This window comes from Anser anser (genome assembly GCF_964211835.1).
Source record: "Anser anser genome assembly, chromosome: 11".
Classification (NCBI taxonomy): domain Eukaryota; kingdom Metazoa; phylum Chordata; class Aves; order Anseriformes; family Anatidae; genus Anser; species Anser anser.
The window spans coordinates 18,839,535-18,851,829 of record NC_139732.1 but is presented as its reverse complement, the minus strand read 5'-3'; the positions used below and the strand labels follow the sequence as shown (position 1 = coordinate 18,851,829).

Here is a 12,295-nt window from a genome sequence, read left to right as displayed (position 1 = left end):
CTAAATCTCATCTTTTATGAACACTTCAAAGTAACTATAGAATAGAAGAGACTATTAAGGAAATGGAAAACTATTTCCAGTAACATCTACCTAAAATACTTCAGGTTAGTGTCAGAACTGGAGAGAGGCCTGCAGATACTAGTGCAATATAAATGGGAAACGCCAAGTACGTCCAGCTATGCTGCAGTTAATGGTGATGTACATCATTTTACTTTCTCCAAAGCTGCAGTGAGCTAGATGTTAAAGTCTGCATCACTTGACTTACACTTATCACGGTAGCTGCACGTGAAAGATATAAAAGGAGCAATCAGGTTTCCTCTTCCAGGTCTGGACTGTTGTTCAGGTTTCATCGAGACTGCAGGGAGCAGATGTGAGCACAGGATCCCGAGTACTAACCTGGGACTATCTAACTGGTCTGCTTGCATACAAGTGAAATAAAAGCTTTCCCAGTAGATGTTTACAGCTTAGAGAAAAACAAACAATAAATGTGCTATTCCTGTATCCTAGCATTTAATGAGTGAGGATCAATTTATTCCCAAGTACATAATAAGAAATCTCTAGTGATGCTAACTGGAGTTGTGTGTGTGGATTCTCTACATCAGAAAAAGCAGTTGAGGAGGATGGTACTTTGGGATGAACCAGGATGTCCAGAGTCTGCTGAACATTTCCCAGTCTGGTCAACTTGAATGAGAGCAGAGCATTTTATTTCTTTTGATCCTAAAGAGATGAATTCTCTTATTAGTAAAAGAAGGGCTGTTGGGCACTTGTTGATGTCTGTAGCAATTCTGCCTTTAATTGCAAGAAGTGCAGCGTTCTACCTAGTCTATTCAGACCTTCTATACATATCACTAAGGAGGTCATTCTGTTGATTTTCCTATATAAAGAAGTTAGCAAGGTAATTTGAAGTGTGAAGGCAGAGTGTATCCCACTAATGTCCTGTGTGGACATGTGTGGTGCCTTTTAAAGCAAGAGTTAGGCTAGGGCTTGTTTTCATAGGAAGATAATACACATGAAAACACAAGTGAGAATTTACTGTCACCGTTCCATCTGTATTAATTCCAAAAGTGAATGGCAACTGCAACATTTGAGAAGTCTTACTTCACTCCCATGCCAGTGAGCAATTTTGTATAAAACTGTCCTTTGCATATGTTTTTGACAAGTTGGAGTGCAATAAACTGAAGAGCATATATATTTCTTTACAGAAACAAATTCTATGGACCAAGTAATGTGGTGCGATCGAGTGAACTGAAATGCCAAACTCTGCAGAACTGCAAGAAAAAGGTAAGTTCTTAATTTCGTTTTTTCTGCTTACTATTTTTTTTCTAGTTGCAAATTTACTTGGAAGCATTAGATTTCAATTGTCACAGCTCATATTTTGGAATGCATTTTTGGCTTTGTACTAGTATTCAGTGAGATTTTCTTAGCAACTTTGAATGGAGAAAGTAAGTTTACCAACCTTTGCTCTACACTGCAATTTGTGAGGAAGACTTGGTTAAGGTCAATTTATAATTCCCAAACATGCATGCTCTTTAAGAGAGCATACTCGACACCTACTAGCTTCTTAATGCTGTCATGGTAAGCCTTGTCAGGAAAAAATACAACCTTGAGTGCAGTTTCAGATGACCATTTCTAGGATGTTTAACTAATGTTCTAATCACCCCTCTCTGCCTCCTCCTTGAGCTCTAAATTTATTTGCTTAGGCATTTAAGCCCTGTTCTAGGGCAGGAGCTTATTTTTTTCCCAATAACCCCCATTTGTTTTAAACAGTAGATCTGATATCTTCTCTACTGATGAGAAAGATAGGAGGCTGTTAGCACTGGTACTATTTATATTGTGCTAATAGGTTTAAACCCTCTCACTGAGCAGTGCTGATGGTTTAAAATAATGACTAGGCAATAAATTTTTCCCAGGACAGGTGTACAAATAGTACCAAAAAGAGAGTGCTGCTCAGGGTCAGACTATGAAAAGAATGGTGTCCCAGATTATAGTGCAAGATGAAACTGTTTCATATGCTATTAAGATCTGACAACACAGGGTTTCAGTTTTAGCCACCAGGACTTATCTGCTGTCATTAACAAGATCCACATGAATCTAATACTCAGACCTGAGTCATAGTCATCTCAACTTCTGTTCTCAAAACTATTCATTTGAACAGGGATGGAGTGGGCCTAGCAGTCATTGACTTCAGTTGGCCCCAGTGCTGCACCCACAAAATCCTGGCCTTGCACTGATTGTCACAATTGTCTGCAGTTTCCAAAACATCCCGGAATTCCTATTGTAACTGTACGAGATGTGAATAACGGAAAGACAATGAATCACTCCTGACTTCAGGCATAATAAGACAGCATATCTAATCTGTGCTAACTGACCATGGCGCTATTGTTTCATTAAATATCAAGTTCTTTGATAGCAATGTTTGTTTCCAGCAATGGAGACTTTTTTTTTTTGTAAATATTTTTCACTAGAAAATTATAAACCAAGCCAAAATGTTTTATTTTCTACTGGTTTTGTTTTCAGCTCCACACTTCTTACTTTTTGTAGTAGAAACTATTTTTGTCTTTCCCATTTTAAAAATGTCCATACTGAGCCAGCCCTGATACTCACACTGCAACATCTACTTTCCAAGAAATCACACTGAAATATTTTTCAATAAACGAATTAATTATGTAGAGCAGAAGGTGGAGAGTAAGTTTAAATCAAATGTAAAACGTTGTAAGTTTAAAATGTGATTTAAAGTACGGGCAAAAAGAGAGACAGATCCTTTTGACCTTAATGGTTCATCACCTATTTAAATCTCTAAGCAAATGTCAGTGAAATTGCTGTACCTGGATAATACTGTGCCAGTATTTACAAGTTCGTGAGACATGAGTGTGGAGGAATCCAGCAGTATTTGTTTGTTCAGCAGGTATGCATTTTGAGTCCTGTAATCAAATAGCAGCTATTACAACCTTGCTAACAATAACTTTCAAGATGATACAATCAAAACATTATATGCTTTTGCTGAAGGTACCAGCGTCATTGTAAAAGTGGTATGTTTGAATGGTAGTCTTAATACCTGCATTGCACACACTTTTTTCCCCTCAGGACACTAGGCTTGTGAGATAATATATACAGTACTTCAGAACGTAACAAAGCTCTCATTAACTTCCGAATGTAGAATTCACCTACCCCACGTTTTAGTGTGGATTTATACCATCTGATTTGCAGAAGCAGTTAAAGATTCTCAAGTCAGCAGTCAAACAGTTTTATTCTGTGCTTAGTTATGGCAGTATCAGAGATTGTCCACCAGTGGAAAAGATGTCAGCTTGGCAAAGTGTGTAGTTTACTTATTTGGAAGCTGTAGTGCTTGTATGTCCTTCCCGATATCTCTTTTGTTTGTTCTGTTAGCATTTTACAATAGTGAGAATCACATGACCCATGTTTAATTTGGTTATAATGTTTTCTTTCTTCTGGTTAAACTGTAGAGATAAGTGACTGTTCAGTCCAAGGTCTTGGCTTTTAAATGAACAGCTAGCTGTTCCTTCATTCATCACTTTCTACCTGAATGACAAACCACGAGCATAAGAAAGGAAGGTAACACAAGGGTCACAAACAGCGACATAAATTGTAGCTTTGCTGAGAGTACTTGACTGTTGTAGAATACCTTCTACTCAGTAATTTAAAGCACTTTACAAATACTGCTGTTTTAAACTTCTTAGCATTCTTGAGTACCAAGGAAATGTTATTTTCCCATACTGCAAACGAGTGTACAGACGAACAGAAATCAAATTCCTGAGTAGCTTTATGACTTGTGCTGTCTTGGTCTTCTGGACTACCAAATCCCAGTTTCATCTGAAGTCATTATACTGGTCATGCATTGGTCAGAGGAAACGTCTGAGCCAGTCTAACCACCATAGGAATGACTGATGCTGGTTTCTCCGAGTCTGCCATCCTTGCCTACGAAGTGGAGGGGATAGAGGCAAGAGGTTTGTTCCAGAGGCTCTCTGGCTGTCCTTATAGGGTAGGTCTGGCTAAGTCTCTGCTGGAAAATAATAAAAAAAAAAGGGAGTCTGCTGTTTAGCTGAGACTCCCTTTGTGAGAAACCATTTGTAAGGAACCATTAGCACATGGTTGGACACCATTTCCACTGTAAAACCTTTGCCCCAGGGCACATACAAACCACCGATTATGACACCAGTCCTTCCTGTGTTTAGAATAACAGGAGATTTAATAGCAGTGAATCTGAGCAACATTTAACATAGCCTCTGGCAAACACTGTTTGCTCTTTTAAGGTTATCTGTTGACCCTAAAAGCATAGCGAGCAAAGCTCAGTGACCACGTTCCTACTGGAAAATACCCCTGTAGCAGGCAGTTGGCAACACAGAACAGGTACCAGGATATTTGTATTTGCATCAGAAACCTACAGAAAGGCCCTGATTCCTCAGCCTCATCGTGCTGTTTAAGTGAAGATCAAACTACTTGATGTAGAAAGATACAGCCAAGAAAATAGGAGATGCTTGAAATGATCTTACTGTCCTTAATCCTCCTTCCCCATCACAGACTGATTTTTAGTTTTATTTTTATTTCAGAAGAAATTTACCTGTAGGGAAAATTGGAAGGAAGAGAAAGACCAGGCATGGTACAGCTGTTGTCCTCCATAGAGAACTGTCTTGGAGGAGGTATCAGGGTGAAAAGGAGAAGTAAAGGGAAGGGGAAAAAAAAATCCTTATGGTTGGCAAGTGTTGCCACTGTGGTGGTCAGTGGATGTTTTCCACATGTGTACGTGAGGGCAGCAGGGATCTTGGAGCTTGTTTTTCTTCTGTGTGCAGCACAGCACGTTGGCCTAGATTTTATTGCTGTGACCTGAACTCATCTTTGTACCGTAAGGGAAATACTTGCAGTGCTTTACAGATCTCAGAGACAGTCTCATTTTCTCAGCACAGAGCTAATATATCAAGCTAATTTACTGCCGTAGTGTGTTGCAAAGCCTATATAATATTGAGTAAACATTGTTGGCTTATACATTAACTGTAACTAAAACCCTGTGCAAACTTTATTCTGGCTTCGGGATTTTCCTTGAAGGAGTGACTAGGAAGGGAAGGGTAGAGGTTTCTTCTTTCTTTTTCTTTCTTCTTCTTTTCTACTTTTCTTTTCTTTTTTTTTTTTTTTTTCTTTAAATCTGTTAATTTTAGCTCAAGTGATGGGAATGGTTAGAAGCTTTCTTCATGGATCCTTTTCGTTGTCAGGATCCCTTAGCAGTGTTTAATGTGGTTTCTTTTTCCTATTTGGTGTGCAAATATAACTGAAGAAAATAAGAATCTGGATGTCTGTCTGCTTTGGACACTTAGTGGAGCTGCTATGCCTTTGTATGGCTAAGAGTTACAATGTTTTGGATGATCTTCTAAAAAAGGGAACCAGATATTTTGTTCTTTATCTAGGAGTACTAATCCAAGGATTGTAATGTGCTTTACCAGCAGCAATTAATTAGAAAATAAAACACTCATGTAAGGAATATCCTTTAAAAAGGAAGCAGGATACCACCATGATATTCTTTTATTCAGTGAAGAGAAATGCATGTATTTGACATGTTAAAATCATTGAAATTCAATTAAAATAAATTGTGGTCATTTGCGAAATTTCTCAGTGACCTTGTTGTATTGATGAACATACTGAGGTCATAGTATGTAAGTAGCTCAGTATCAGACAAAAACGGTATATGAGCAACTTCAGGATTAATAATCCTGACTCTCAGAGCTCACTCTTGTCGAGAGAGCTTTCTGAAAGCAAGCTGTGAAAATGATCCTCCTACCCATTAGCAGTGCACAACTGCCGCTCTCAGCGAGCCGTGAGGGAACCGAAGGGATCTTCTGAAGGTATTTCATTTGGTACCATAAAAATCTGGCTGCGCTCAGTCCAGCCAGCACCTGAGCAAAGCAGGTGTCCAGCTTCTTGTCTGAGGATTGTTCAGATACTTGGTGACTGCTGAAGTAATAAGGCACTGATGGGAGAAACCAGCAGTGGAATGATGATATGCAGGAAGCTCATAAATCCAGTCTATCAGAAGAGATGGCAGGAACACCATTGCTTTGGAAACTTAAGAGTAGACTGGTTGCTTTTGTAGAAAGTGCCCTCGAGGAAACCTGTCCTAGAAAGGTGTCGGGAAAAGCATTTTTCTGTGTGCAATTCCTGTGAAGCTATTTTTCTGTCCACTGTGTATATTTCTATTATTTATGGTAACCATATGTTCTAGTTTTACTGGGACTTTCCCAGTTTCTCATGTGGTACTGTCCCAGTGTGCTGGGAGCATGAAATAACATTAATCAAAAAAATGTAAGGGCTTTATTTGTATTCAGGGTATATTGCTCTGCAGAGTAAAATTCATTTTGGCTTTACTGTGAACATACTTTCCAGTGGATGAGTGTTAATCTTATTGAACAGTGGTAGGAACGAAGAACAAAACATCAGAGCTGTTGTTTTGCTCAAAGTGAATATTAATGTCACCTATTCCGTGTTTCGTGATAAACGCAGTTTGTGAATCACTGGAAAAAATTCTCTCCCAGGAGAAGGAGCCAAATGTCACTACTAGGGTAGATTGTGACAAGAAGGACATCAGCATTTGTTCTTGAAAAGCAATCCCATGTGTCTTCTGCATGAGTCTGGCAGCCCCAAAATGAGTCACTAAGAAGTATCCCATTCTTATGTTTATAAAATCTAATTGCTTTTAATCACTCTGGGTTTCTACTGCATGGGACCAGAGGTTGGGGTAGGAATACTTACCACCTCTCATCTCAACTCACATTCCTATATTTCCTCCTTTTAACAGTTTATTACTGTTGGGGCCTGATTTGCACGTGTCACATTCCATACAGTCTGTGATGTTTTTTGGGCTTGCTACAAAAAGAAAAAAGATAATTTCTCACTGTTCTTCTTGCACTGGGGGTGGGAGGAAAGCAGCCTCTGGATTGTCTTCTGTTTCTTCTTCAAGAAAAGCCAACTGAGTCATATTTTTGTTTTCTATCAGAGGAGGAAGGGTAAACAGATTACATGGGAGCCCATTTCTTCTTCTTTTCAGATATGAGTTAGACTTGGACCTGAATTTTGGACTCTAACAATCTCTGGGGAAATCATCAGGCACGTGCTCTTGCCGCCCCAAGTTCAGTAACTTAAAGAGTGTTTTTTTATACCATTGGTTTTGTGATGAGTCTGGAGGTCAAAAGTCTAGAGCAGAACAAGACTTGTTTTTTGGTCCTTCCTAAACCAGGAACAAATGGACAGTATAAACCTAATCTGAACCCTGGTGGGAGCAATGGAAAAACTACCACTGACTTTGGGGTTTGGATCAGGCCCTCTTTAGAGATTCCGTTTTCACATGTGCAAACAAAATCCTGCAAGAAAAATACCTGTTAGTTACAGATTTCATTACAAACTTTGAATTCATACCAGTCTTGTTGATCTTGCTTTGGAAATTCTTAATGTAGTATCAGAGGAATACAGATAATGTTTGAATTGTACAGATAATACTAGAAACAAATACTATACTTACCAGAGAGGAAAGGAAGAGAAGGTAGCTCATTACGTGCAGTTATGAGTCTGCTACTTTTTCTTCACTGGGATTGCAGAATTTTTGAGATATGCTTTCCCAGTGCTAGGGAATCTAAAATCTTCCCTAGTTTTCTAACATTTTTATAAGTTCCTTATTGACTCCAGTATTAGCTACCATTGTCTTGGAGTAGAGAATATTCATGTTTAACAGTTCACCCAAAGTCTCAAAATCCTTAATGGATTGCAGAGGGCCTTTACTTCTCAAAGCCATGTGCTGATGGAACTGAAGAGTTCTGCTTCCCTGTCCGTGATTTTACTCATCCAACCGCCATTCTGCTCATCATTTTATGATCAGCTAGCAACCTTTTTCAATGCCAATTGGATTTTTCAGATAAAGCCACTAATTTTGATTGTGCAATAGAAATCAGCTTTCAATGGTATTTCAATTAACCTTGCTATTAAAGAAATTGCTTTTTGCCAATACTCAATGGCTGGTTGACATTCAGGGAACACATGACTCCTTTTAATACAATCTGTATTGAAAGAGCAACCTGCATTTGTTGTCTTCGGACTAGCTTCTTGTAGTTTGGGTAGTTTTCAATATAGCTGAAATACAGCAGATTAGAAACAAATGCACAAAGTATTTTAGGTTAAAAGCTTTCAAACATGCTCCGCTATATTCCATTTAGCCACCTTGGTAAGATTTGCTAAAATATCTGTATTGGGGAAATTTATATAGAGTAGGAGGGACAAGGACTTGGGACAAGAGCTCAGCAGTATGGAAATGTGTGTTTCAGTCGATACCCAGCTAAGCAGCGAGATTCAGAAACCAGTGCTGTCCCTAGCGCAGAGGATTCCCCCATTGTTTCGCAGCCCTATTGGGTGGCTCACTATTGCAGGGTGCATCGGTCCTCTTCAAGGTGAGGTTACCTCGATTTGAGCTTTTGACTTGATAAAATGATTTTGAAAGTCCTGAGAGAAGAGGATCTCAGGAGAATGGCAGTTAATTGTTTTCACCCAAAATGTTGTTCCTGACTGCCTGAGCTCCAGGCGGCTTTGCAGCAAGCAGGGGCCACACAGTCCTTTGAGGAAGCACTGCCCGAGACCGGGACTTGTACAGCCGGGTTCCTGCCAAAGTGCATCGGTTGGTCATAGTGCATTTCAGAGCAATGAGGAAAGCATAGGAAATCCTGCATGTCCTCCTCGATATAGATTAGGCTGCTATGTAAATAACCTATGGAAAGTCAGTGCCACCAGTGCAAATCCAGGAAAATGGGGCTATGGCTGGACAGATGTGCAAAACATTTTGGGACAGAATCTGGGAATTATTTTGCAGCAGCGAAAAGTCTTTGAAGGGTACTGGTCCTGTATTTTATAGCAGGCAATGGCTTTTATCATTGCACCGAATATTGTAGTCATGTCTTCTGGTGGGAGATACTTGGAGCACACTGAATGTGGGGTTGCAGACGAGATAATTACTTCACCGTGCCCAGCTTTATATTTAGCATAGGGTGAGTCAGTGGTGTTTTATTTTGTTTAGCAAAATACTGAATAATCAGGGCTAAATGCCCAACATGCATGTTTTCTACTGTTTCAGTGGATTTTCCTATGGTCATTTGAAGTACATACATTTGCTTTTGAACAAAAGCAAGCGCACAGGGCCATTATGTTAGATGTTAACGAATGTGAGACTGCATTTGTAGCAACTTGCAAGGTTCAGTCTGTGTATACCGTACAAAGATTGCTTGTTTAGGAATGGAAAAATACATGTAGAAATCATGCACATTTTGCATATGAGCTCGTTCATGCAGGAATCTGATAATCTGGCTCCAGACATTGTTCAAGGGATTTCTAGTGGGCATCTGGCTCCGTGGAGTTTATCAGTTGTGTTCAAAGCAGTCCAGCCTGCTTTCCAAATTTCATTGTTTGTTTTGAGACAAGAAGTCACATCCTCTGCCTCCAATTTGCTTTTTAATTCCTGAAGACCCCAGAGGTTAAAACCATCCCAGTCAGAAAGAGAAGTGAGCTTTTCTGCTTTTACATCTTTAATTGAAATCTGAGCCAAACGACCCAGCCAGTGCTTGAGAACTTGAACAAACTGAGAAGTAAAGACCAATCTGAAATTACAGCAGATGATACAATAGAGCATTAAATAAGAATATAAAAAAAAAATAATAAAAAAGAGGCAGCCAAGTTGTCAGCAGCATACCAGTATTTTAGATAATCCCCTCTGGGCCATTTTCTTAACAACAACCAGTTGTGTTTATCCAAAGATTAGCGTAGAGACTTTTGATTTTACAGTGCATGTTCCCCATTTACTTTTAAAAAATATTTATATACTTTTAGATATATATATATCACTTAGTATTCCATGTGAGGCAAATAATACCACGTTGATCTAGGTTTTATTGGCAGTGTATTTAATATTTGGGACGGGGTCTGCAGTAAAGGGAAAGCAAAAATCTGTGGTCCTGTGGGCTGAGGATTCGAGCCAAATGTTTGGGTCCCAGGAAATTGGCCAAGCCTGGATGCTCACAGTGTCAACTTGCACGTACAGTACATAGTTTAATTTTTTATCATGAGTCTTTTTTTAAAAGAAGCTGTTTGCCATTTCAGCTCTGCTCACAAGACGAGAAATCAGCTGAATCAGTTAAAAATAAAAATCTTCCTTTGACTTAATGTGACAGTAGGGTTTTGCCCAAATAGGAGTAGAGATCTACTGTGCTAGAAAAAGGGAGAAGGGGAATTGTATGAATATGGCTTTCACAATGCTGCCCAGTCCTGTTCCAAAAGGGAGGAAAGGATTTGCCAGCAATTGCAAACAGAGGTTTGGGTTTCTGCCTGTTTTAAGAGATTTCTCTCATTTTAATAAATGTTTGAGTAGAAATATTAGAAAGGAACTGTCAAAAAGGATCATTATTTTTGCATCTGGTTTTGACACCCTTAGCTACTTTTTTTTAAACAGGAAAGTTGCATTAAAACAGTAGAAATCCTGAAATAAGAGTGGCTTTATCTCAGCTCCTTTACTGGATCAAATCCTCGATCAATTGGAAACAGGTGTAAGTTAAAATGAAGCAGGAGTGTTCACACTGAGATTGGCCCTGGTTTAATGAAATTGATTTTTCAGATCTATTTAAATTGAGCTCATGCAATTTGTTCTGTTATTTAAATGAAGCCTGCAGGAGTAGTCTTGGAATGAGGGACGGTATACGATACGAGTAAGACTATCTGAATCAGGACCATTATTATTATTTACGGGAATCTACTTTTCAATGAATTATATATTTTTTTCAAATTAGGGGGTAGCAGCCATAATAGGCCACTGGTGTTGGCTCCATTGATAATTATACCATTTTTCTCCTTTTCATAATTGTCCTAGTATGAACTGTGCTATTTTAGCAGAAAGTGTTAATTATTTTATCAACAATTGGCAGACCCTGCTTCAATTTACTGGTTTCCCTTTAACCAAAACAAAGATTACAGGCCCTGTTCCATAGCTCAGCTGCTAAATCTTTACTAAGAAACTTGGGAACCCCTTTCTCATGAAACACTGTGTAAAGCTTTAAGCACTCTTTGAAGCTGAGTTGTATTAAATGATAGACAAAAAAAGCCCTCTGAAGAATTGGTGCTTAATTACAACTTAATTAGCATAATTATGCATGCTAATAGCATCTCAAATGAATAGCAGTTGTCAGGAGGTTGGGACCATCTGTAAGAGTGTCGGATTAATACATCATTTTTTATTTCTAACAACGCTGTAACTCTTTCCCTGAAAGTGATTTTCATTAATCAAGTTCATTTTTATTATATAGAAAATTTGGCATTTTTCATTATGGGCCATTATCCGTTTCCCCATGCAGTCCTAATACAATACTAATGAGACCCCATGTGGCTACTCCACACTGACAATGGTAGTACAGGTGTATTATTATAATTGTTACAAACAGCACATTGTACCTCAGGACTAGTAGAGTTCTAATCTCAAGATATCAGGGTTTCCACTTGGTACCTTCCCTTGGGTCCAGTACAATTTCCAGAGCTTTATGAAAAACATACATGTTTGTGGTTATGAGGAAGCAGATTTAAAGAGATAGAAGCGTGTTTGTTTTAGAGCTGGAAACTTCGGAGTTCAGTGAGATGCTTTTGAGATATTTTTTTTTCTAGCTCTGCTAAGCTTTGAGCTTAACAGAAATTGCTTGCTCCAAAGAGCTGCTGCAGGGAGCAGGGATGATGCAGTGGATACTCTAAAAGCATCAGTATTTACTTAAGATTTTTTTGTGTGTGTGTGTGTGGAGGCGTTCAAACCCCAGAAGTATTATTCACCATAAAATTCAGTAATGGAAAGGCAGTGAAAAAATCTTCCTGGATATCTGAATGTCCCGGGAAAAAACCATCAGTAGCCCTGTAGCCAAGCTCTAGCGGCACACGGCGTGTACGCGCACACACAAAGTGGCACCTGAAAGTTTACAACTTTTGCATTTGATCAGTTGGCCAGACTCTGCTGTGAGCGGTGCTACCGAAAATCCGAAGTGCTGTGATTTAATTCTGTGGATTTAGTTCAGATTTCCAGTGCAGCAGCTTAGTGCATAGCTGACCTTAACGCTTGTGTTTTAGCTTTAACTAATTGGTTAATGTTTGCTTTGTAGAGTCAAAAAGCTCCGTGTAAGCTCTAAGGATTATTTTTATTTAGTGGCATGTTGGTATATTCATGCCTAATGTTTGTGTTTGATTTTTTTTTTTTCCAAATGCGCTGTTTTTGTTTTTGTTTTTGTTT

General features: G+C 38.9%; 1 protein-coding gene across 11 annotated transcripts in view; it reads left to right on the top strand.

Annotated features, from left to right (window-relative positions):
• LOC310905406 (uncharacterized protein) overlaps nt 1–12,295 on the top strand; it is a gene marked incomplete at its 5' end in the record, with an annotated part of 392,143 nt that overhangs the window by 246,279 nt on the left and 133,569 nt on the right. For 10 of the 11 annotated variants that reach the window (XR_014588994.1, XR_014588995.1, XR_014588996.1 and 7 more), the window contains one exon: nt 1,203–1,281. Coding sequence is in view for 6 of the 11 variants with exons in the window: in XM_083851633.1 (XP_083707759.1) it covers nt 1,203–1,281 (79 nt within the window). Of the gene's footprint in view, nt 1–1,202; nt 1,282–2,155; nt 12,277–12,295 lie in introns of those variants that run through there. The other variant, XM_083851638.1, reaches the window with a different exon arrangement.